The sequence below is a fragment of the Siphateles boraxobius genome, unplaced genomic scaffold, assembly GCF_051911475.1.
Source record: "Siphateles boraxobius isolate OS27281-9 unplaced genomic scaffold, OSU_SipBor_1 7, whole genome shotgun sequence".
Classification (NCBI taxonomy): Eukaryota; Metazoa; Chordata; class Actinopteri; order Cypriniformes; family Leuciscidae; genus Siphateles; species Siphateles boraxobius.
Genome location: NW_027509197.1, coordinates 5,413,000 through 5,440,569, shown reverse-complemented (window position 1 = coordinate 5,440,569; position 27,570 = coordinate 5,413,000). Strand labels below are relative to the sequence as shown.

The following is a 27,570-nucleotide window of genomic DNA, read 5'->3' as shown; positions in this document are numbered from 1 at the left end:
AGTTTCACCATTGGCTCGCTCCAGGAGCTGCGCCTGGATGACGGCGGCTTTCAGCGGTACTTCCGCCTGTCCCGCGCCCAGCTTGATGACCTGTTGTCCCGCATTGGAGCGAGGATCACCCTCGCCCTCATCCACCTAATCTGTCATTTATTTTTGTTTTGATGATAAATGGAGCCAGCCTCCAAAAGTGATTAATCTGTCCTGTGATTTTTCTCTCTCTCTCACACAACACTGTCCAGACACGAACTTATGCAGTATGTTGGTTGTCTTTACATTATAATAATATTTCATATAATCTAGATATGGAATAAATAGCATTCAATACAAAATGAATGTCTCATATATTGAAACCAAGTTTTATGTGATAAAATATTTGCTTTGTTGTGCATTAGAACCACAGTCATATTACAAAATAATTTATTGAAGCATCCAGATACTTCACCACGTGACAGCAGCAAGCAGCTAGGCTCCTGATTGGTTAACGCGGCGCGAATTGACGCAGAAGTTCAGATTTTTCAACTCGGGCGGCAGACGCGAAATCGCGTCAAACGCGTGAATGCACAAATAGCACTAACTAAATCATTCGCGCGTAACGCGCTTAACGCGCCAGACGCTTAATTCGCGCCATTCGCGCGAACTTGACGCGCGAATGAGGCGAATTCGCGTCTACCGCGCCGCGCTCTACGCCTCATTCGCGCCGCAGGAATTTTTTACGCGCGTAACGCGTCTTTGCATTGACTTAACATTGAAATCACTCGTGCCTGACGCGCTATTTGCGTCCGGTGTGAACGCACCATTAGACGAAGCCTTCCTAGCCATAATGACTGTCCTCAGATCAGTCTTACCACTAGAAGGCTTCGCCTGAGACTGTCGCGTCTGTTCCCACTGTTTATAAGGGGGGGCCACGAGACGCGACACTCTGCCTTTGTTGCGCCCTATGTGAGGAGCTAGTCGACGGCTTGGTCTGCCCTCGCCCAGCAGACCCTGGGACATGAACTTTAAGTGGGAGGAATTTTTGAAAAGCTGCAGCTTGTTTCTTTTCTTCCTGAAATTTATCTATGACTGTGTTTACCGCGTCACCGAATAAACCAGATGGAGAAAGTGGAGCATCCAAAAGAAAAGCTTTCTCTTTATCCTTCATATCAGACAGATTAAGCCACAAGTGTCTCTCTGCGGCCACCAGGGCTGCCATAGAACGGCCCATTAGTTTAGCCGATTCCCTGGTGGCACGCAGAGATAAATCTGCAGCCTGACGCAGTTCTCGAACCACGTCAGTGCTGACCTCCTCACTCTCACTCATATCTTTTAAAAGATCGGCTTGGTATGCCTGCAATATTGACATCGTGTGCAGACACCCCGAAGCCTGACCAGCCGCCGAATAAGCCTTATCCACCAGAGCCGAAGTATTTCTGAGAGGCTTGGTGGGTAAAGCTGGTGCCTTAAGAGATGAGGAAGACTCAGCAGGAAGATGGCTAGCTAGAGTCTCCTCCGCCTTGGGCATCGCCCCATAACCATATAACTTAGCCCCCGATATATTAGAATATGAGGAAGTCTGGGGGCTAAACACACGATAAGAGGCGGGTCTCTTCCACGACCTCGACACCTCGGTGTGGAGATCGGGAAGAAACGGAAGGCACCGCCATGGAGGCTGAACGCGGGAAGGCAAAAATCGTTTGTCAAGCTTGCTTTTAGAAACATATTCCTGCCTAACAGCTGGCCACTCAATGCTTAGTTTTGACACAGCACGAGTGAGCACCTCCATAAGCTCCTCGTGTTCAGGGGAATGAGGTGATGAGTCCTCAACATCCCCTGTCTCAATACTGACAACATCCAGCTCCTCAGAACTGGACAGCTGCAGTATTGGTGCCTCAGCCTGGGGGGAAGAAACCGCAATGCGTGCTTCCACACCCGGAACTGAGGCACTGGAACTGGCAGGTAAAGGCTGAGATAAGGCAGAGCCCGTCTCAAACCCCGCTGACAGATCCATTTGCGATCCCCACGACAGGCGCCGCCGCTCTGCCTCGACAGAAGCGGGACCCGAGCCGTGGGGAGCGCGAACCGAATAACTCTCCTCGAAGAGTGATCGGCGAGAGCGGAGCGTTCTTAATGGAAAACGCTCGCAATGCTCACAATCAGCCCCCTCGAGAGCTGACTGGGCATGCTGCACTCCCAAACAAACAACACACAGATCGTGTGTATCCCCACCCGTGAGAAAACGAGTACAGGGGGGAACACACTTTCTGTATTGCTGCTCGCTCGTCATACTGATATATGTGAATATATATATATAGTTTTTTAAGTGAAAAACTCCTGCCTAGCAATCACTAAGAACAGACAAAAACACAGGGACAGATTCACACACAGAGCGCTTGCTGAAGACAACAGAAGCTGTCGCCATTGTGTTCAGGGGTGTGTTTTATAGTTTCCTGGTAGATGACGTCACTCGTGACGTTCCGTCTCGCCATTGGGCTGATTCCATACGTGCTTCATGACGCACAACGCAAGAGGCGTTCCCGCAGCGTTTCACGCAGCTCGACGTTCCTTAAAGGGAACTATAATAGAAGAGAGGGTCAAAAAGTACTAGGCCAACGCGTTTCCACAACGCGTTTTCGTTTAGAGCCAGCGGCACGTAACTGAAAGCAGCAGAAACGGAGGAGCAGAGCAGTGATAGGCGCTTGTCATTGCCGCCGGCAAGTTTAAAAGGCTGCATTGCACTGTTATTATTCATACTGTAACATTCGTTTGATCGTTGTGTCAAGTTGCAGTTTGTTTGAAATAACAAACCTGTTCACCCGAAGGAAAACTCGACAAAGTGCTATTAGAAGACATCCTGTCGTAGCTTTTTGGCACATACTGTAACAGCTACCATAGATGCAACACGCATTTGAAAAAGCGAGGCGCTGGAGAGCACAATTCGTTTGAATGCAAAATACAATTTCACCCCTAGATGGGAGAAATTCCTACACAATGTCCCTTTAACACTTAGGAACCTTTATGAATCAAACTTATTCTTAAGTGTAGGAATAAGGGTAAAATTACATCATTCTTAGATATTTGACACTTAAGACTAAAATTTTACCCTGAGTAGCTTTATACATACGGCCCCTGGTCTTTGAAACCCCTTGAAACTTTAACAACTCTCATAAAGGATGATGAAACATCACAATCCATGAAAGCTTTATCATTCATTTATAATTGCATTTCTATTATTGATCTATTTGGGATCATAGAAATTAACACAGGTATGCAATCAAAAAAGCAAAACACATTCAATACCTTCTGTTGAGAGAGCTGAGAGGAGAGGCGTTTTGCCTCTAGCATGGCCTGCATTTGCTCATATTGGATCAGTTTGCATTGTGAGTCTCCCAGTCCCACTTGTATTCTTCGAGCCAACTTTTCTAGGTGATTCAAAAACATACAATAAACAAAATATTGCATATGTAATTAATTAGTAAATTGTAATCAATTAATCAGCTCATAGTTTATATCTGAATTTATATTTATAGTCTGTGCACAGAACAAAACTAAACTGTAGGATTCATGAATGTCTGTAGAGAAGTGATTTTGCAGGCAGCAGAGGTGTAATCAGTCTCATAATTGACACACTTATTTGCACCTCTTGCTCGCTCACTCTAGATTCCGGGAGATTTTAACTAATTTGCGAGCATCAGGGAGCCGTTATCAATATGCGGGAGACTCCTGGAACGTCTGCTGATAGCGAGGGGATTAATGAAGATGCCGAAGACAAAATGCTCCAAGGTTTGGCTGCATTTCACGTGTAAAATTACGCGTCAGAACGCCCTCTGGGTGTGCCGATTGTCTGAAGCCCATAAAGAATCACGCCAATCCATTGGCTCATGGTGCGGGCGCCGCCTCATATTATAGTAGCGCGCACACCATCTGCTCCTCAGATTTCTCAGGCGAAAAAGGAAGCTTGTCGGCAGCTCGAGGAGCTTGGCAGCGAACGCAGCGTCTCGTTCCCTTTTCAGAGAACATAGGTTACACCAGTAACCAGAGATGTTCTCTTTCAAAGGTTCACTCAACGCTGCGTAGCTATGACGCAGTGGGAACGAAATACCAAACTCGCCAAGCTAAGCGCTGCCGTAACTAGTACAATGACCAGATAACTTACATGACTGGTTCAAGCAGACAAAACATGGGAACCTGTAGCCATGTCGAGATTAGATTACCCTGGTAGTAATCTCTATTAATCTCCAGTATTATTACATTGTTTGATACAATATTGTTTTATTTGATATCATGTAAATGTGAATTTTTATTTTATATTGGTTTATTTATTATCACCATATGTTACTTGTATTTATATTGTTTAAAGATTTAAGTTAAATTTGTGTCCAGTTTGGCCCTGTAAATAAAAGGGTATTATTTTTTGACAAAGTGTGTGCGGTTTCGTTTTCTTAAGTACCGTTTCAAGAACCGTTTAAGCACCGGAACCGTTTAAAAAATACCGAGTAGGTACTGGTATCGGATAAAACCCATCCGATACCCAACCCTACACCTCATAGTTGCTATGGGGAATGAATGACAGATGGTAAGGCTTACAGATCATTTTCTGAATAAAATGTTAAAATCAGCATGAAACGGATGTTGCTCTAGTCTTTTCCTCTCTATCGTGATGTATATTTGAGTGCAACGCTTCTTTAACAAGAAAAAATGTTGGGGCGGGAATTGATTGGATTGTTGTCGTTTGCTATTGCTGCAGCCTCATGTGAGTGACAGGCAGGGGCTTAGCCATAATTATATAGCCATAGCCATAGCCAAAAAAAAATTCAAGTGTAATACCAGGTTTTTTTCTGACCTTTGTCTAATTAACACGTTTTAATTTTTCTTATATATGATATAGATATTCTACCACAAAGTGATGACCAGTGGATGTCACTGATCATAATGTGTATTCTAAGTAGGCTACTGCTGACATTTGCCATATCACTCTGCGTTATCGGCCAGGTAGCACAGTTATCCCAACCACTAAAGATAGATTCACAAATAAGCTGATCTGTCTCAGCTGCTCAGTGTACCTAATCACACAAATTAACTTGATGAAAAGACTAGCAGTATGGGCACATCTTCTAGTACATTAGAAACTGTTGTACCCATCAGATTAAAAAAGGTTAGAGAGAAAAGTATTACTCTCACTCTTGAGTGAGAAACTCCTAACCTAGAGCGCAAATGGAATCAAACTCGTAGAGGTCTTTAGAATTGTGTGGAAAAACAGTATGACCTGCTTTAAATATCTCAGCAAACTCATAGAAAACAAACAAAACAATCAAATGTGTGTGCGTGTGGTGCTGACGCAGGAAGCGGCCTACAGAGCTGGCATTCTGACCTAGAACCTGGAAGTGCTGCACTGTGTTTACAACGTGAACAGTGTTAGAGAGTGACACAGAAAAGAAGAAATTGTTAAAAAAACACTTGCAGCTCGTAACTTGCATAAAATCAATACTACTAAACTGTGTTGGAATATTCAGTTCAGGTGATGTGTGTTTATTTGTTAATCTAGCCACTTGTTGCATTATTTTCCTGTTATCACTGTAATGCTGCTTTGAAACAATCTGTATTGTAAAAAAACACTATACCTGTATAAACAAAGGTGACTTGACTTGTACTAAATAAAAACATTGGATTGTTTTGTTTGTTTTCTATGAGTTTGCTGAGATATTTAAAGCGGGACATACTGTTTTTCCACACAATTCTAAAGACCTCTATGAGTTTGAATCCATTTGACCTCTATGAGTTTGATTCCTTGGTGCTCACGTGAACAGCTTTGGAGACTGACACGGAAGAGAAGAAGGGGTTTGCACACATTGTATTCTCGTCACTTCATAACACTAAGTTTGGACCACTGTAGTCACATGAACTATTTTAACCATGTCTTTACTGCCTTTCTGGGCCTTGAAATGCATTGCTGTCTATGGTAGGGGGGTCAGAACTCAGAAAGCTCTTGGATTTCATCAAAAATTTCTTAATTTGTGTTCCGAAGATGAACGAAGGTCTGACAGGTTGGAAACGACATGAGGGTGAGTAAATTATGACAGAATTTTTGGGAGAACTAACTAACTTACTTAACAGTACACTTTTTTATGTATGCATAATTTTTTTTAAAATATATATTTAATATTGTATATAGGTTATTATATTTTAAATATATATTATATTATAGTCATTTAGATTATATAATCTTTTTGCAGCCACTTTGTGTCCACATTTTTTGCAAATTGTATATCTATCCTCGAGGAAAACCACACTTTTTTCTTCATGCAAAGTATTTCCATACTGGCCATAATTCGCTTAAGAATTCAAGGGCGCTTCACTTACAGCTTCAGCTGGGTCTGCGTCACCTTTTTTGCGCATTTGTTCTCCCGCCCTTCAATCAATGCAGTAGGCCTAGTTTCCGGAGTGTGAATTTTTTTTTCTCCCTTTAATTATTATTTTGTACTCAGTAACGGATATGATTTCAAATGTAGCAAAGTACAATTCTTCAAACAAAACATACTTAAGTAAAAGTAAAATTACAGCTTTTAAAAACTACTTAAAGCAGAAGTACACAAAAAAAACGACTCAATTACGTAATGCGAGTAAATGTAATTTGTTACTTTCCACCTCTGGTATATGGTTATTGTATAACATCTTCTATTTGTCTTTTGTTGGTTGTTGTTATCCAATAAAGTGTGCTGTCATTACACAATTTTTTTTTGAATATTTTGAGCCTTTTACCTTTATTCAGAAAGGACAGTGAAGAGGGACAGGAGAAAGATATGGATCGGGAAATGACCGCGGGTCACATTTGAACCTGGGTCACCTGTGAGCACTAGGATCTGAATACGATAGTGATTGTGCAACTTACTATATGAAGGTATTTTTGGTGCAAAACAACTGAACGCCTGTGACAGTGAAATTTGTAGTTGTAGAGAATAACCACACATGTGTATCAGTAAATTTGAAGTTACATAGAGAAATGTTTTAAGAGTTGCAAACTTGTAGACTTTTTTTCTCTCCCACAAACACAACACAACAGTTACACCTTCTCAAATTTTTCATTGCAGGTGCACAAATCCTATTCTACAAATCACAAATTAATAAACTCGTGCGCTCGCATTCTTGCTACAGTTGCTGCAGTGAATATGGTGCAAAACGCATTTAAACACCCGCAGCAAAAAATGTGGTCACAGAGAAATTTTGCTCATCCGCAAATCAGTTTGTGAATTCATGCAATGAGAGTTGCACACTTGTAGAATATTTTCTCACAAATATCTTGTATATTTTTCTAGCACAAACACAAGTACATAACTACAGCTGCTTGAATCTGCTGCGACGAGTCTCAAACACTGTTTTTCGCTTTCTAGTGACAAGTTTCACGCGCTCTCCCTTTTGCACCATATATCTCATTAAATGTGGAGCAAAAGAGACTTGTGCATCTGTAGAGGCAGTGGGCGGAGCCAACATAAATATTCATGAGTTTCCCGGGCATGCGCGTGGAACTGCTCAGCTTATTTTAGTTCACTGAGAGGTTCACTCCTCGTTTCTCAGCAGGTTTAATGGGTTATTTCAAGGTAAATATATTTTCAGACCAAACTTCAAATAAAATTGTGCATTTCTTAAAGTTTTTTGAACGTTTTTTTTTGGTTATTTCGTTAATGACTGAATGATTGCAGGCATTCACTTCGTGTAGGCCTATATAAAGTACAGCAAACTTCAACACGTTCATTTCGTTGTGCTTTTCCTTTGTACATTCCAATGCTTTAAAACGTACTCGGTTACATATGTAACCTCGGTTCTCTCTAGAAGAGGGAACGAGTATTGTGTAAGTTGGTTACGCTATGGGTAAAGTCATCTTTTCTCGAGATATTGAAGCCAAAAATTATCCTTAATTTTGCATTTATTGTCAACGCAGTGCAGAAGCCAGCAGACCTAGAGCAGGCTATCTAGCGTGCTCATAGGCTGCCTTGCGGCAACTGCTGCAGCCTACCACTGAGCCTCGCGCATGACATCGCGCCCTCTACGCGTCACAGCCCGCCAGAATGGGGGGGGTGGTTTAGCGTATAGAAGTCAGACTCGAAGGTTGCATCACTGGTTTCATCAGCTGAAGCGAAAATCGCTCGTGGCGCCTGCACGGTCAGGTTAACCAATACTCGTTCCCTCTTCTAGAGAGAACCGAGGTTACGTATGTAACCGAGTACGTTCTCTTACGAGAGGTTCTCTCATATTACGTAAGTTGCTTACGCTACGGGAACCCATTGTCAATGCCGTGCACGCCCAGCATCCACTTCATGAGTCCCAGGGATTCCCAGGGAACATAGATAAGTGGGAAACGGGTGGCCAGCAATGCGGGCCGGCACATGTTATAAGCACAGACAGGGTATACAGAGCGGCGTCGCCGGTCCATATAACTAATCACCGTATAGTGCAGCTCAACCAGGAGAGCTAACATCGCGTGAAAGTAGTCTGCGCATGATAATCTGGGCAGGATATACACACCGCTCACACTGACAGAAGTCTAGCCTGCAAGGCGGGAACTTCCAGGTTATGAAACCTAACAAATGTGGACGGAGAAGCCCAGCCTGCCGCCTCACAAATGTCTTGAATGGAAATTCCGATGGACCATGCCCACGACGAGGCCACTGTAAGGGTGTTCTGTGTAAGGGTGTTCTCCGGCTACGAATATGAATGAAACATACATTACATGAGAGCGTTTAGCACTGAATAATGTTCACATCGCCTCAATTTGGATAACAATAAAACGTCAGCTCATGACGTCTATGTTGTCTCTTTGAATTTAAACCTAGATTTATTTACATTGGCCCATGAAAAGCTCTATGTGAACACACTTGCCCCAAAAACTGGGACAAATAGACGTTTTATTAAAATTGTGAGGAACACGCCGGGAGGGGTATTTTGATTATGAGGGCACATACATTAAAAATAAACAATGATGGAAAAATCATTTATAAAAAATCCATCAATTTTGATTGCGACTTTAAAGGGATAGTTCACTCAAAAATGAAAAATTCTGTCATTAATTACTCCCCCTCATGTTGTTCCAAACACGTAAGATCTTCAATTGTGTTCATTATCTGATGACAAATAAAGATCTTTTTGATTGAATTTAGGCTTTTATTCACATATAAAAAATTTTATTCATCAACTCACACATAAGTTGTGGCAAATGGAAGCTCAAGCATGTACACTTGACATGCTCAAACTGCTAACCTGGCCAACATGAGGGTGAGTAATTAATGAAAGAATGACATTTTTTGGTGAATGTACCCTTTAATGGTGCAGTGTTTGATTTTTAGCGACATCTAGTGGTGAGGTTACGTATTGCAACAAACAAAAGTTACAATGGCCAATAGGAAAATATGTCATCGTCTGAGACAGCAGAGAGTAGCCAGTTCAGCAATGAGGTTTCTTTACAAGGATCAATTAAGAAATTATGTTTACTTAATTATTCAGTAAAACTATGTTATTGCGAATATTATTGTTACTTGTTCATCATTGTGTCAGTGTTTTATTCGCTGAACTAAGCTTGCTTCCTTGCACGAAACGCATTTGTCCGTTTAGGGCTACTGTAGAAACATGTCGGCGCATTTCAATGTAAGGGAACCCGCGGTGTATGTACATATAAATGTCTCATTCTAAGGTAATAAAAAAATAACGGTTCATTATGCAAGGTGTTTATACACCACTGAAAACATAGTTATGGATCTTATATTGCATTTCTGTCAATAGATCCTCAGAAATATTACACAATGCACCTTGAAAGTCTGATCACATCTGCCCTACCTGTGTCTTCAGAGCAGTGGTTTGTGAAGAAAGTACAACAATCTCTGCTACACATCTGTGAATAATTCAGGAGAAAAAGATTTAACATTAAATATGATACCAAATGTTGAACTTTGTATAAATGTAAAAAATGTGATGCATATAAATATAACAGGCTTAAAAGACAATTAATATTCAGTAATATTATCGTATATTAATAGTATTTATATTATCATGCAATTGAACCGATTTAGTTTTTCTGCATTAAATCAACACTGAATAGCTGAATAATGACAATTCTGTAGAGCTGCTTATAGCTGAATGTAAATTGTTTCATAATTGACCCTTCGCAAAGACCCGCCCCCCTTAGTTACTGTCGCTATGTCCGACAAGCTACGTCGCTCTCACGCACACACCATGTTCTCACGCAGTGAAAAATGCATCGCGGATCAGAGAGGAAACTGACAATACGCTGACAGACAGGGCAGACCAGGTTACTTTTCGGTTACTTTTGATATTAAAACATATTAAACAGAGACTCACCTTTCAAATTTGCTCATTTTTAAAAAGAAATTTAAACAATAAATACCGTTTTGTGGCTCTTTAATGTGTCGTGACAGATCGCTGTAGAGCCTCAGTTAAAGCTGCTCGTGAACCGATCATCTCTTCCTTCTAGTTCATTTAGAGCATCAAATAAACATGAATGAACATAAGAAGGAATGTTGTTTTAACCGCGGAAAGGCGTCAGTATATTCAGTTTTTCAAGTTAAAATCCTCCCATGTTAATCTACTAATGCCTGACTCACACTACAGGAGTTTTAGGCCGATTTATGCCCGATTTCCCCCTCCCGAGAATCGGAGAAAATATCTTGTCGAGGACCTCGATCGGTTCCGATGTTCGGCGCAGATTATCTGGTAATGTGAGGCGTTCACAGATCGAATCTTGCACCTCCCGATCTGCTCTCACACAAATCGGGCTCACCCCGATCATATCAAACATGTTTGATATTTATCGGGATTAGCAAGATTGTGATTACGTCAGTACTGTCACAATAGCCAATAAGAAACAAGTAGGGCTGTCGTGGTGAAGGAATGAGGTAATTGTGAGTGACTCAGCGTGATATGCACATAGACTGTAAAAAAGGATATGCGGTATTATCTTTATTTATTATCTTTATTTATTTATTTATTGCTAAATAAAAGTGTTACACTGTTGTCGGCAGGCACGAAGACTAGTACATGTAATGAAACCGAAACAAAAGAAAGTGGAGTAAACAGAAGATACAGTGTCAAAATAAGGGTCCACATAGTATAACAGAACATAAACCTGACACAAGCTTGTTAGATCATTGTTATATAACAGTTAGTTATATATGGGCAAGGCAACGCTGAAGCTGACACGTCACCTCATAGAGATGACGCCATTCATTAGAAATATCCTTAAATGTTAAAAGGATGATTTTTTTTTTTTTTAAAGATTTCGCTTTCGTTGGTCACGGCATATTTTTCAAATATGACTTGATCTGAAGGACAGATATTTAGTTTACATCCACTTTTCCGCTTCCGATCTGTTGCGTGAGATCACGTGATCATGGTGGAATCATATCTGGCATGATAATCTTATTAACATTTTGTAGTGTGTGATGCGCCATGATTTTCAAATCTTGTAGTGTGAGCATGTTTAAGATTTGAGGGAAGAAAATCTGCAAAGATTCTCCTTAAGTGTGTGGTGCAACCAGATTTCAAAATCGGTTAGGATTTTAAAACTCCTGTAGTGTGAGCCAGGCATAACTCTCCTGACTGCTTTGTCGGACAAAATGGCGGATGGCGAAGTATGATTGGTCAGATCACCTGTCAATCAAGCTCCCTGCGAAGGGTCAATTGATGGACTTTACAGCATTCATACAGTAATTGAACTGAATTGTAACAACATTTAACTAAACTGAGCCTAAAACAATGACAGATATTGCACTGCAAACATCAACAACACCTTTAAATTGTCAATGCTGGCAAATTTACGGCCACACCTAGCGGTGGATTTACACATATACTATGGCATGCCGTTTTAACTTTTATTAATTTCCTTCCAGGATATGAATTCTTGATATCAACAATTACATTTTTGGTATCAACAATTGAATTGTTGATATCAACAATTGAATTATTGATATCAACAATTGGATTCTTGATATCAACAATTGAATTCTTGATATCTGTAATTGTATTTTCACTAGTGAAATGTCACCATAGGCTGCCATTTATGGAAAGCCCTTTGAGCGTTTATTTGATATCCTACTAGTACGCATTTATTTCATCTTACTAGTAAGACTTTTGTTCAAACTAGTTCGACAAAATGGCGAACTAGTAGACCAAAAGTCTCAACTAGTTGGCTTTTTGACGAACTAGTGGCCATCTGGACCGAACTATTAAAGCACAAAGGCGTACTAGTTAACTAGTGAGCAGCAAAACCTTTAACATGTTAACTAGTCAAACATAAATTCGGCTTACTAGTTAACTAGTGGACGGCAATTTTCTGCACTAGTTAACTAGTGAGCATTTTGGCTCTCACTAGTTAACTAGTAAAGCCCAAAATGTCCACTAGATAACTAGTTGACACGCGTTGGAACTTAATATTTAACTAGTAAGACAAAAATTGTCATACTAGTTAACTAGTACGAGCTAAAATGTCTACTAGTTAACTAGTTGATGCTTTTTTTAGACCTTACTAGTTAACTAGTAAAAACATTTTAAACCTTACTAGTTAACTAGTGACACTCAAAATGTCTACTAGTAGTACTAGTGAAAGCAAAAATGCTGACTAGTTAACTAGTTGCACAAAATGCTAATAAGGGGGTGGTAGCGGGCATATTTTAAACCTTCCTATTGGCTGTCCAGCAAGAATTCCCTCTTGCCAAAATTGAACCCTTTAAAGCCAGATTAACTTTTAATTTTGTTAACTGCCAGCTCATTGATTAATATCTATGCAGAAAAAAGTGTGAAACCTGTGTACTGTCAGATTAATCTTTAGTCTTGCTTGATTTATTTTACTTTTTGTCTTTTTAACAATGAAACACCAAGGTTTTTCAAAATTTTTTTTTCCTTTTGTATTGTTGGTGAGTAAAACAGAAACGCAGGTTCTCTGCTCCATGGAGTAGGCTATACTGTATATATATAGGCTACTGTAAATACCAGGAATATCAGGAATTCAAATTTTTAGTAGTAACAATGTAATTATTGATATCAAAAATTATATTTCTACTAGTAAGAAATCAATTCTTGATATCAACAATTGATTTTGAATGGCCTATGGAAAGCCCTTCGAGCATTTATTCGATATCCTACAAGTACGCATTTATTTCATCTCACTAGTAAGACTTTTGTTCAAACTTGTTCGACAAAATGGCGAACTAGTAGACCAAAAGTCTCAACTAGTTGGCTTTTTGACGAACTAGTGGCCATCTGGACCGAACTAGTAAAGCACAAAGGCGTACTAGTTAACTAGTGAGCAGCAAAACCTTTAACATGTTAACTAGTCAAACATAAATTCGGCTTACTAGTTAGTGGACGGCAATTTTCTGCACTAGTTAACTAGGGAGCATTTTGGCTCTCACTAGTTAACTAGTAAAGCCCAAAATGTCCACTAGATAACTAGTTGACACGTGTTGGAACTTACTAGTTAACTAGTAAGACAAAAATGGTCATGCTAGTTAACTAGTACGAGCTAAAATGTCTACTAGTTAACTAGTTGACGCTTTTTTAGACCTTACTAGTTAACTAGTAAAAACATTTTAAACCTTACTAGTTAACTAGTGAAAGCCAAAATGCCCACTAGTTAACTAGTGACACTCAAAATGTCTACTAGTAGTACTAGTGAAAGCAAAATGCTAATAAGGGGGTGGTAGCGTGCATATTTTAAACCTTCCTATTGGCTTTCCAGCAAGAATTCCCTCCTGCCAAAATTTAACCCTTTAAAGCCTGATTAACTTTTAATTTTGTTAACTGCCGGCTCATTGATTAATATCTATGCAGAAAAAAGTGTGAAACCCGTGTCCTGTCCGACGAATCTTTAATCTTGCTTGATTTATTTTACTTTTTTGCCTTTTTAACAATGAAACACCAAGGGTTTTCTATGTTTTTTTCCCTTTTGTATTGTTGGTGAGTAAAACAGAGACGCAGATTCTCTGCTCCATGGAGTAGGCTATACTGTATATATAAGGCTACTGTAAATATTCTCTCTCTCTCTCTCTCTCTCTCTCTCTCTCTCTCTCTCTCTCTCTCTCTCTCTCTCTCTACATATATATATATATATATATACACAAACATTTTCCCTGCACGCCTGACAACAGTGAAGGTAACGCTCCAGTCCTCAGCTCTGTGGGATCACTTTAAACTGAGTGATGACAGCAGTAGTGTGGAAGTTATGGTGTTTATTAAATACGACCACATAACCCCTGTTTTAGCTTCATTACACTGGCTCCCAGTATGTTTTAGAATTTACTTTAAAATTGTATTGATCACTTTTAAAGCTCTTCATAGCCTCTCACCTTGTTATATTTCTGACCTTTTACTCCCATACACACCACATACCTTGAGATCCTCGGGCAGAGGTGTGCTGTCTGTTCCTGATTGTCGACTAAAAACCAAAGAGGACAAGGCGTTTGCAGTCGGGGCCCTAAGGCTCTGGAATAGCCTGCTTTTATAGGAGAGCCTTTCCCGATTTTGTCTGACTTTATTTTATCCCATTTTATTTTATTCTATTTTATATATTTTATATTTATATTAAACGTGTCTCTTACGTGTTTTCTTGCTTTTATCATGTAAGGTCTATTGTTTTTGTGTTTTATTGTTTGTTTTTTTACACTTGTTAAAGTACTTTGTTTTTGTGTCTTTGTTTAGTGACTTGTTTTTGAAAAGTGCTCTACGAATAAAGATTATTATTATTATTATTATTATTATTATTATTATTATTATTATTATTATTCTATTAATATTATTAATAATTTAGCAATTGCTTCATTTCATTACAGATCAAAACAGTCAAATTTTCTACATTTTAAAATTAACAATTAGGCCTAGGCCTAAACTGCAGGCTACCACAAACAAACAATAACATAATGAACACATTTAAATAATTATATATAAACGTTGTGCAGTATTGAGTGTGGGATCATCTACCTGAATAATGAAGTCGAGGTTAAAGTGCTGCATCATGGTTGATAATTTAATGTGGTACTCAACATCCATCTATCTATTTATTTAGTTTTTAATTAAATTTCAGTGACATGCTATTCCTTTATTTCCCCAAAATGTAGATTATTTGGAATGTATATGATTAGTATTATATTAATGAAAAATATCAATAAAATGAAATTTTTCGAACTAGTGGACGACTTGACCGAACTAGTTCGACAAAAATACGCACTAGTCGACGACTGCGCACGACTAGTTAACTAGTGAAGCAATACAATTTTACTAGTCAACATGTATGACAGTTACAGCACTTCACTAGTTAACTAGTTAAAAATTTTGAACTAGTTCGGTCAAAGTCCTTACTAGTTCGGCTTTGCACTGAACTAGTAAGACAAAATTCCTTCTACTTGTTAACTAGTAAGAACAAAATCAGCCTTACTAGTTAACTAGTTACGCTTTTGGGACCACATGAGTTAACTAGTACTACAATATGTGTGTATCTAGTTAACTAGTAAGGCTAAAAGGGCCTCCACTAGTTAACTAGTGGATGTTTTAGCTCTTACTAGTTAACTTGTAAAACATTTTTGGCCTTACTAGTTAACTAGTAAGGTTAAAAAACATGCGTCAACTAGTGCTACTAGTGCAACGTTTCTCGCCTTACTAGTTGACTAGTAAGGTCCAAAATGCATCAACTTGTTAACTAGTGGACATATTAGCTCTACTAGTTAACATGTAAAGTGCTTCATGCGGTCCGCTAGTACTACTAGTACTACTAGTGGGCCGCATGCAAATGGAGAAGGCGGGACAAGGATTTTGATTGGTCAATGTTCAAACTGTGTGCTGGAGAGCCTTAAAGGGTTACTTAAAGGTTTATCCGCGTTCACGAGGCCAGTGACGCTGCTGACGTAAGACGCTGCTGACGTGTTATCTGGTGCGTCCGTGTATTCGGGTTCAAATAAATATGTCTGGTTAAAAAAAAATGCAAGTCTTCCCCAGTGTCGAAATCCTTAGACATGTTTGCAAAGATTGTTTTGTCTCCCTCAGACTGTAAACGAAGCTCGGGCGCACCAGATAACACGTCAGCTCGTCTTACGTCAGCGGACTCATGAACGCGGATTGACAACAGAACCGGAAGAGAATACAATGCTGAATAAAGTCGTCGTTTTTGTTATTTTTGGAACAAAATGTATTTTCGATGCTTCAAAAAATTCTAACTAACCCACTGAGGTCACATGGACTGCTTTGATGATGTCTTTATTGCCTTTCTGGACAAGGACAGTATACCGTACATAGATTTTCAATGGAGGGACAAAAAGCTCTCGGACTGAATCTAAAATATCTTAAACTGTGTTCCGAAGATGAACGGAGGTCTTACGGGCTTGGAACGACATGAGGGTGAGTCATTAATGACATAATTTTCATTTTTGGGTGAACTAACCCTTTAAGGGGCCAGCTATGAATTGTAACAGAAGGTGTGTTAAGCTATTTTGTTTTGTATTATTATGAAATAGCAATTGATTGAATGCACTTTGGTATATTACATGTACAGCAACTCAATGCACACATACTGAAAAACTAAAGTGAATGTGACATTAATCTTTGTATAGAAGACTTGCATTTGCAAAACAGTTTACATTTGCATTCCTATTTTATTGATATTTTTCATTAATATAGTACAAATCATATACATTACAAATAATCTACATTTTGGGGAAATAAAGGAATAGCATGTCACTGAAATTTAATTAAAAACTAAATAAATAGATAGATGGATGTTGAGTACCACATTCAATTATCAACCATGATGCAGCACTTTAACCTCGACTTCATTATTCAGGTAGATGATCCCACACTCAATACTGCAGAACGTTTATATATAATATAATTATTTAAATGTGTTTATGTTATTGTTTGTTTGTGGTAGCCTGCAGTTTAGGCCTAGGCCTAATTGTTAATTTTAAAATGTAGGAAATTTGACTGTTTTGATCTGTAATGAAATGAAGCAATTGCAAAATTATTAATAATATTAATAGAAATAATAATAATAATAATAATCTTTTTTTGTAGAGCACTTTTCAAAAACAAGTCACTAAACAAAGACACAAACAAAGTACTTTAACAAGTGTAAAAAAACTATAAAAAACAAAAACAATAGACCATGATAAAAGCAAAAAAACACGTAAGAGACACGTTTAAGATAAATATAAAATATATAAAATAGAATAAAATAAAATGGGATAAAATAAAGTCAGACAAAATCGGGAAAGGCTCTCCTATAAAAGTATTTTTTCAGAAGGGACTTAAAAGAGTTCACTGACTCAGCCAACCTGATTTCCTCGGGCAGGCTATTCCAGAGCCTTAGGGCCCCGACTGCAATCGCTTTGTCCTCTTTAGTTTTTAGTCGAGACTCTGGAACAGACAGCACACCTCTGCCCGAGGATCTCAAGGTATGTGGTGTGTATGGGAGTAAAAGGTCAGAAATATAACAAGGTGAGAGGCTTTGAAGAGCTTTAAAAGTGATCAATAAAAATTTAATGTAAATTCTAAAACATACTGGGAGCCAGTGTAATGAAGATAAAACAGGGGTAATGTGGTCGTATTTAATAAACACCATAACTTCCACACTACTGCTGTCATCACTCAGTTTAAAGTGATCCCACACAGCTGAGGACTGGAGCGTTACCTTCACTGCTGTCAGGCGTGCAGGGAAAATTTTTGTGTATATATATATATGTAGAGAGAGAGAGAGAGAGAGAGAGAGAGAGAGAATATTTACAGTAGCCTATATATACAGTATAGCCTACTCCATGGAGCAGAGAACCTGCGTCTCTGTTTTACTCACCAACAATACAAAAGGGAAAAAAACATAGAAAACGATACTCGGTTACTAACGTAACTCGGTTACTAACGGTTACTAACGGTTCTCTCTAGAGAGGGAACGAGTATTGCGTAAGTTTAGCTTACGCTACGGGAAAGATTCATCTTCTCGAGATACTGAAGCCAAAAAATTATACTTAATTTTGTATACCTTGTCAACGCAGTGCAGCAGCTAGCAGACCTAGAGCAGGCCATCTCACATGCTCATTGGCTGCCCTGCGGGCAACTGCTGCAGCCTACCAGTGAGCCCTGCGTGACGTCACGCCCAATGAAGGGCACCCGCGCCTTTATAGCGTCACAGCCCGCCAGATAGGCGTGGCTTAGCGTATAAAATAGGGGCTGTAGGCTGAATTCTCTGGTTTTTCGACGACTGAAGCGAAGTCGCTCGTGGCGCGAGCACGGCCGGTTACGCAATACTCGTTCCCTCTCTAGAGAGAACCGAGGTTACGTTAGTAACCGAGTATCGTTCTCTTACGAGAGGTTCTCTCGTATTGCGTAAGTTTAGCTTACGCTACGGGAACACTTTGTCAACGCCGTGCGCGCCAAGCATCCACATGAGACCCCGAGCTTGAGGGGAACCCCATAAGTGGAAAAAATAAGGTGGCCAGCCACGCGGGCCATCACTTGTACATAAGCACACATAGGGAATACAGAGCAGCGCGCCGGTCTGTATAGTCATATGGCACATACCCTACTTAGTGCAGCTCAACCAGGAGAGCTGAGTCATGAAAGTGATCTGAGCAGGAGATCTGGGCAGAATACACCTCTTTTTCAGACTGACAACAGTTTAGCCTGCAAGGCAGGAACTTCTAGGTTATAAAACCTGACAAAGGTAGACGGGGAGCTCCAGCCCGCCGCTACACATATGTCATGGATAGAAATTCCACTGGACCATGCCCACGACGAGGCCACGCCTCTCGTGGAATGAGCCCTGATGCCCAGAGGGCATTGCAGACCTTTTGACGCGTAAGCTGCCGCTATAGCGTCCACTATCCATCTGGACAGGCTCTGTTTCGAGGAGGCGAGCCCCTTGGCGCGCCCACCAAACGAAACGAAAAGCTGTTCCGAACGCCTGAAGGAGGCGGAGCGCGTAATGTAAAATCTCAGCGCTCTGACAGGGCAGAGGAGATTCACATCACTTTCGCTGTCAGATGCTGGGAGAGCTGACAGCGAAATAACTTGCGCTCTGAATGGAATGCCCATCACTTTAGGGACATAACCATGTCTAGGTCTGAGGATGACTTTAGAGTCATTTGGTCCGAACTCAAGACATGACGCGCTCATAGACAGCGCGTGCAGATCCCCTACACGTTTTACTGACGACAGTGCAGTCAGAAAAACGGTTTTTAGTGATAGATATTTCAACCCCACGGAGTCTAGTGGTTCAAATGGAAAAGCTTTCAGGGCCTCGAGGACCAATGAAAGATCCCACATGGGAACCGACGGCGGGCGCGGCGGATTCATCCTTCTAGCTCCTCTAAGGAAGCGGATGACCAACTCATGTCTTCCCAGTGACTGGCCGTGCGTCGATTCCGCGAACGCTGCCACGGCCGCCACGTATACTTTGAGCGTGGATGGGGACCTTCCCTTATCCAACAGCTCTTGTAGGAAGGTGAGCAGCTGCGCCACCCCGCATGTCCGCGGGTCCAGACCTCTGTCGGTGCACCATCTAGAGAACACCGACCATTTAGACGCGTAGAGCCTTCTCGTGGAAGGGGCTCTAGACTGCGTGATCGTGTTCATCACTCCTTCTGGCAGGGCAACGAGTACCCGTTGATCAACCATGCATGCAGAGACCAGCGCTCTGGATGGGGATGCCAGATCGTGCCGCGAGCCTGAGAGAGGAGATCTGCCCTCACCGGAATCGGCCACGGAGCTGTATGTGACAGCCGTGCCAGTTCCGGGAACCAAGTCTGATTCTCCCAACGTGAGGCTATGAGGAGCACCGAGTGGCGCGTTTCCCTGATCCTCTTGATCACCTGTGGCAACAGAGAGACCGGAGGGAAAGCATATAGCGGGAGGCTGGGCCAAACCTGGGCCAGCGCGTCCTCGTCCTTCGAGAAGAACGTCGGGCATTGAGCGTTGTCTTTTGACGCAAACAGGTCGACTTCCGCTCTGCCGAATAGGCGCCACAGTTTCTGGACCCTTTGGGGGTGCAGGGACCATTCCCCTGGGGGAACATTATCCCTGGACAGTTTGTCTGGGCCGTCGTTCAAATGGCCAGGCACATGCGCCGCCCTCAGCGAGCGCAGGTTCATCTGTGACCAAATAAGGAGGCGTTCCGTCAGATTGCAGAGATTTCTGGATCTGACCCCGCCCTGACGGTTTACATAGGATACCACAGATGTGTTGTCCGAGCGGACAAGAAAATGCTGATCCTGTATGAACGGGAGGAAGCACTTCAGCGCGTTCTCGACCGCTATCATTTCCAGACAGTTTATGTGAAAACCCTTCTCCTGGTCTGACCACTGGCCAAAGGCCGGTCTGCCCTCGAACAGCGCGCCCCAACCCGAGTTGGACGCGTCTGTCGAGATGACCTTCCGATAAGAGATGGTTCCCATCATTACTCCCTGCTGGTACCAGTCGGCCACTAACCAGGGCTGCAGAGCTGTTATGCAGGTCTGAGTCACTCTGATTTTGTGGCCGCCAGACACCCAGGCTCGGCGAGGCGCGCGAGCGTTCAACCAGCGTTGGAGCGGGCGCATGCGCAGTAGGCCCAGCTGGAGCACCGCTGCAGCTGATGCCATACAGCCCAACATCCTTTGAAATGTTTTCAAAGGGAGAAAGCTGGCTAGGTGGCGAACACGGCGCGCACGCTGTGTCGATAAACGAGCCGTCATGGTCACCGAGTCCAGTTCTATTCCTAAAAAGGAAATTGACTGGCTGGGCAGTAATGAGCTCTTGGTCCAGTTGACCGTGAGACCCAAGCTTTCCAGATGACTGAGAAGCACTGTTCTGTGAGATAGTAGTTCTGTCTCTGACTGTGCCAATATCAGCCAATCGTCCAGATAGTTCATTATGCGCAGCCCCTGACTTCTCAGGGGGGCGAGCGCCGCGTCCATGCACTTTGTAAATGTACGGGGTGCCAGGGACAGGCCGAACGGCAGGACGGTGTATTGATATGCATGACCGTCGAAGGCGAATCTCAAAAATTGCCTGTGACGGGGTACTATCTGAATCTGAAAATAGGCATCCTTCAGATCTAGAGAAATAAACCAGTCCCTCGGGCGAACATGCGCGAGGATTTTCCTGGTCGTAAGCATTTTGAACGGTCTTTTTGCAAGCACTTTGTTCAAATATCTCAGATATAGGATAGGTCTGAAGGCTCTGTCCTTTTTGGGTACGAGAAAATATCGGCTGTAAAAGCCTGACTCGCTCAGAGAAGGCGGTACCTTTTCTATAGCCCCTTTGCACAGCAGCTTTGCTATTTCTGCGTGAAGTAGGTGTGCTACTTCCGCATTCACTATCGCCGCGGTCCGGGCTTGAAAGCGCGGGGGACGGCGAATGAATTGAAGTGTATAGCCCTGCTTTATTGTGCTCAACACCCATTCTGAAATCCCTGGGATAGTTTCCCACGCAGCTATGTGAGCCGCTAGGGGGCGAATGGCCTCCGGATTCAGACCGCCGCCATTTGCGGGCTTGTGAAACTGAACCGGAGCCGAGAGCGTGGCGCGCGCGCTCTCGGTTCTGGGCAATGGCCGCTCGCTGACAGCCGAAACCGGCTGACTTATGTGAGATGTCCCGATCATAAGGGATGGGGAACATACTTTTACCACACTTTGACGCGCGAGCAGCGCTCTGGGCGGAAGAGCTCTCTGTAAGCGTGAGCGCGCGCACGCGGGCACGAGACTTACAACTGTATCTGACGCCTCGATCATAATAGATGGGGAGCGCTTTATTAACGCCCTGTGTTTTGTGATAACACTTAAACGCGCAGGCGGGGCCCGGGGGGAGGTTTGTGTTAGCAAGCGTGAGCGCTCTCTGGCGGGCACGAGACTTACGTTCATAACCTGCTTCTTTGATCGTGTAACAGAGCGGGCAGATAGTGGGCACAGACCTGTGGACACATTTCTTACATTCAACACTCGAGCGGCTTTTCTGCGCTTTATGAGAGTGTGCTCTGTGAGTGACACGGGATTTGGGGTGCTTATGTGTAGGGGTGAACACTGGGGCGTGGGCACATTCACTACACTTAAAACACTGACGGCGTGAGCCGGACCAGACATTATACTCTTTTTGAGATTTCTCTGGGTCGCCGTGAAAACGGCGTTTGTGTGTAGGCGAGAGGGTGAATAAACCGGCTCGTTGGCTGCTAGTTGAACCACTGCAGTAGCCTGTTCGAAGGGGACTGACAGGGAAATGAACTTTGACGGCGGTCCGGCCGCAGCGGGACACGCGCGTCTTTTCTCTCTCGCTGTTAGGAGGGCTTCGCGTGCTCGGACTTCAGCGTGATTCTTTGCCGAGGCCCTCTGGGGGGCGGCGGTCTGTGACGGCTGTCTGAGCGCGATCTAGGGCGGCCGCCCTGACGTCGCTGCGAAGGCTGAGGCTGAGGCTGTGCTGGACGCTGGGTGCTGGTTTGCACAGGAGGCTGGCTTTGTCTCTCGCGAGAGCGGCCTGTGGCAGAACTCGAGCGTCGCGGCAGGAAGAGGTTCATGGCCTGCGTGGTCTTTTGTACCACAGAGAAGCGGTCAACAATCCCGTTCACCGCTGGGCCGAAAAGACCAGTGGGGGAAAGCGGCGCGTTCAGAAAGGTGGCTCGCTCAGTTTCCCTCATATCCGCAAGCGTTAACCAGAGGTGCCTCTCCGTCACGGTCAACGCGGCCATGGCTCGTCCGATGGCTTGGGCTGCGGCTTTGGTGGCGCGGAGAGAGAGATCCGTCGCGCTTCTCAAATCCGTAACCGCAGCTGGGTCCCGGCCCTTCTCATCCCATTCACAGAGGAGGTCGGCTTGCAGGATCTGAAGCACAGCCATCGAGTGTAGAGCAGACGCGGCCTGGCCGGAGGCGGCATAAGCGCGGCCGACCAAGGCGGAAGTGGCTCTGCAGGCTTTAGACGGGAGGGCTGACCGTGACCGCCATCTCGCGGAGGGCGGGCAAAGGTGCGCTGCGACCGCCTCTTCCACAGGGGGAATCGCTGTGTACCCTTTCTTGGCGGCGCCGTCCACTCGGGAGAGCGACGCGGAGGCCTGTGACTGAAGTCTAGCAGAAAACGGTGTATTCCATGACTTCGGCAGCTCCGCATGATGTTCCGGCAGGAATGGAGCGGGCCTAGTTTCTGAAACTGCGCGGCGGCGACTTTGAAGGAAGCAGCCGTCGAGCCTGTTCGGCGCGGGTTCCTTCGGCAGTGACCACTCGAGCCCGAGACGGTCAACAGCTTGCGTCAGCAGGCGCATAAGTTCCGCATCAGGTCCAGCGCGGGTACGTGTGGATTCCTGATTTGACGAGGAGGCGGAGTGAAGCGACCATTCCTCGCTGCCTGATGCCAGGATAGAGCAGCAGTCTCTTGTGACGTGTCCCTCGGACTCATCCTCCGAAGCGACGGCAGTGAGGCTCGCAAGCGGCAGCTGCGCGTCGGTGAGGAGAGGTGGGGAAGGCAAGAGCGAGGCTCGAGGGAGGTTCTCCGGCGAGCGCGTCGCTGTGGCCACCGGTTCCGGCTGTCTCAGGGAACGGCGCTTCTTTCTGCGTGGTCCCACAGGGGGCGGAGTGACTGCTGTGGTGTTGAAAGCTTCGAGTCGAGCCCGCAGGGTCGACAGCGGAAGCTCCTCACAGAGCTCGCAGCCCCCGGACGCGAGGGCGAGCTCTGCGTGTTCCAGGCCCAGGCAGAGAGCGCAGATCAGGTGGCGGTCTTCGGCGCTGAGCGGGGCTTTACACGAGCCACAGGAAGTGCGAGGCATCTTTAAAAGGACGCTCGCTGCTCTTTTAGAATAATAAGCAAAAAAGGATACGTCGCCGGATAGCGTAGCTCGCACGGATGGCTGAAGGTGGCGAAGACGGCCGGCTTCCTCAGCGCTGTCCTAGGCTGGCTGTTCGCTGTTCGACGGCGGCGGTGGCTTCTCTCAAATCCAGCGGTGCGAAGAGCTCGCTGAAGAGTCGAAAAATCTGGGAATTCAGCCTACAGCCCCTATTTTATACGCTAAGCCACACCTATCTGGCGGGCTGTGACGCTATAAAGGCGCGGGCGCCCTTCATTGGGCGTGACGTCACGCCGGGCTCACTGGTAGGCTGCAGCAGTTGCCCGCAGGGCAGCCAATGAGCACGCGAGATGGCCTGCTCTAGGTCTGCTAGCTGCGGCACTGCGTTGACAAGGTATACAAAATTAAGGATAATTTTTTGGCTTCAGTATCTCGAGAAGATGAATCTTTCCCGTAGCGTAAGCTAAACTCACGCAATACGAGAGAACCTCTCGTAAGAGAACCCTTGGTGTTTCATTGTTAAAAAGGCAAAAAAGTAAAATAAATCAAGCAAGATTAAAGATTCATCTGACAGTACACGGGTTTCACACTTTTTTCTGCATAGATATTAATCAATGAGCTGGCAGTTAACAAACTTAAAAGTTAATCAGGCTTTAAAGGGTTAAATTTTGGCAGGAGGGAATTCTTGCTGGACAGCCAATAGGAAGGTTTAAAATATGCACGCTAACCACCCCCTTATTAGCATTTTGTGCAACTAGTTAACTAGTCAGCATTTTTGCTTTCACTAGTACTACTAGTAGACATTTTGAGTGTCACTAGTTAACTAGTGGGCATTTTGGCTTTCACTAGTTAACTAGTAAGGTTTAAAATGTTTTTACTAGTTAACTAGTAAGGTCTAAAAAAGCGTCAACTAGTTAACTAGTAGACATTTTAGCTCGTACTAGTTAACTAGCATGACCATTTTTGTCTTACTAGTTAACTAGTAAGTTCCAACACGTGTCAACTAGTTATCTAGTGGACATTTTGGGCTTTACTAGTTAACTAGTGAGAGCAAAAATGCTCCCTAGTTAACTAGTGCAGAAAATTGCCGTCCACTAACTAGTAAGCCAAATTTATGTTTGACTAGTTAACATGTTAAAGGTTTTGCTGCTCACTAGTTAACTAGTACGCCTTTGTGCTTTACTAGTTCGGTCCAGATGGCCACTAGTTCGTCAAAAAGCCAACTAGTTGAGACTTTTGGTCTACTAGTTCGCCATTTTGTCGAACAAGTTTGAACAAAAGTCTTACTAGTGAGATGAAATAAATGCGTACTAGTAGGATATCGAATAAATGCTCGAAGGGCTTTCCATAGGCCATTCAAAATCAATTGTTGATATCAAGAATTGATTTCTTACTAGTAGAAATATAATTTTTGATATCAATAATTACATTGTTACTACTAAAAATTTGAATTCCTGATATCAATAATTCAATTGTCACTTGTTGAAATGTATATTCTTGATATCAACAATTGAATTGCTACCAGTAAAAATGTTAATTTTTTATATCTGAAAATGTATTTCTGATATCAATATAATTTCAGATATCTAAAATAGCTTTCTTACTAGTAACAATTACATTCATGATATCTGAAATTAACATTGTCACTAGTGAAAATGAAATTATTGATATCAAAAATGAACATTGTTTCTAGTAGCAATTCAATTGTTGATATCAAGAATAGACATTTCAACTAGTGACAATTGAAGTCTTGATATCAAAAATAAAGGTTTTTACTAGTAAGAATTGTATTTCTGATATGTGAAATTGGAATTTCAACTAGTAAGAAATCAATTCTTTATATCAACAATTGATTTTGAATGGCAGCCTATGGTGACATTTCACTAGTGAAAATACAATTACAGATATCAAGAATTATAATTTTTATAGTTGAAATAGTCAGTTACTAGTGGAAATGTAATTTCTGATATCAAAAATTGTCATTGTTACTAGTAGAAATCTAATTCCTGATATCAATAACTAAAATTTAAACTAGTGAAAATTGAATTGTTGATATAAAGAATTCATATCCTGAAAATGAAAGTAAAAGAAAAAGTTAAAACTGCTTGCCATAGCTGCACAGATTTTCGTAATTATTGCAGATAATATAACAAATAAATAATTATTGATTGGCCTACTTGTTAAAACAGCTTTGTGTTTCATTTAAGCTAATCTAATGTCAATAGAAAAAAATAATGAACGAATTAATTGATACGAATTGAATAAATAAATAAATATTGACGCAAATGCTTTTCTATCTCATTATTGCAACATTTCTCTCTCTCTCTCTCTCTCGCTCTCTCTCTCTCTCTCTCTCTCTCTCTCTCTCTCTCTCTCTCTCTCTCTCTCTCTCTAATAACTGCATTAATAACGGCATAAAGCCGGGCGGGGACACACTTACTCTAAGGCCGATTATGAATGTAATTTGATGACTGATCATGCCCAAACGCGTGTTCAGCGCGTTCAGTCTGTGTTTAAAATCTGCTGCAGTCGATGGAAACCGTCAGATTTCAGCAAGTCGTAAGTGTGTGTCCCCTGCATTAGTCTGCTGTCAGTGGCTCAAACCTCCGTTAATAACTGTAAAATTACGTTTTGGAATTAGCAACGGAGGCATGGGATTAGCGTAAGAAAGCGGTTCAAAATGTGTGACTTTTGCTAAATATAATTTACAATGGCGAAATGTTTTCTTTGGGGAGCTTTATACATACAGTCTAACCGTAATGTACAGTTAACGTTAATCTTATGAAGGTCTACGGTGTAAAGTCACTCAGGTTAGACATATCCTACATATAAATTACGTAACTTAGATCTAATTAAACATCTTAAAATATTTGCAGACCTTCGCAGAGATACTTCAAAACTAATCAAAAGAAGACAATATCTTCAAACAGCAAACCTCTAAAATCCCTAACACAGAATAAAGGCATATTAAAACATTAATTACCTTAATAATGGTTCTGTTGCAAAAACTGTTACTTGTGTATTCAGTGTAACCACGGAAACTGGTTTCCTCTTTCCTATTGGCCAATTCCACAACAGAACCACCCAACCAAGCGTCCGTTCCATAGATATCATAGATGCCCTATTGGCCGCTGTGGCGCAAGAAATGCGGCCGCCATCTTAAACCGGTCATACTCCTATTTAGTCCAGTTGGGTAGTGCACATATTAAATAATACCGTTACCGAGGTGATAAAAGCACCAAATTTTACATGAAGATTCTTTAGGACCTCCTGAATGATTTCAGCCTAGGAGCCCAGCTGAAATATTGAAATTTAGTGTCAAATCACTTAAAAAACATTATTCATGAAAAACGTTTTTTTTTTTTTTTTTTTTCATCTCAAGTAAAACTTTCAGGATGGCCTTTTAAGACCACTGAATAAGCTTCCTTTTGTTAATTTTTGCTCAGGCCAGTAGATCTTCCAAATTATAAATGTAAAAAAAGAGTGCCAAGACACCTTATACCTAAAAAAAAAATCAAAAAGCCCTGTATAATATAGGCAGAATTATTAAAAAAGGCACCAAAAATGCTTAAATGTTAAGAGATCTTGGTTTTCTCTTTTATTTTTCAATTCAACTAGGTCATTCATAGCTATTCTACTAAGTTCATAGTTTGGTCATTAGTTTTATGTTAGACTGCATCACATCACATTAACCCTTTCGCACGTACTGCACCGGTGTGATTAGAACGGTCAGTGCATGCACTGCTAAATTCAAATGTGCTTTCGAGCGTTGGCTGGCGCTGAGCCAGAGACAGGCGCGCTCAGAGCTGTCA

At 42.4% G+C, this 27,570-nt stretch overlaps 1 protein-coding gene across 1 annotated transcript in view; it reads right to left on the bottom strand.

Moving 5' to 3' along the window:
* LOC143723384 (coiled-coil domain-containing protein 148-like) overlaps positions 1-26,782 on the bottom strand; it is a 278,157-nt gene extending 251,375 nt beyond the window's left edge. Inside the window, exons 1-3 of the mRNA XM_077215748.1 lie at positions 26,742-26,782; positions 9,802-9,856; positions 3,277-3,398 (exon numbers count right to left, since the gene is read on the bottom strand). Of these exons, the coding sequence (XP_077071863.1) occupies positions 3,277-3,398; positions 9,802-9,856 (177 nt within the window). The 5' untranslated portion in view covers positions 26,742-26,782. The remainder of the gene's footprint in view (positions 1-3,276; positions 3,399-9,801; positions 9,857-26,741) is intronic.
* Between the last annotated feature and the right edge of the window lie 788 nt (positions 26,783-27,570).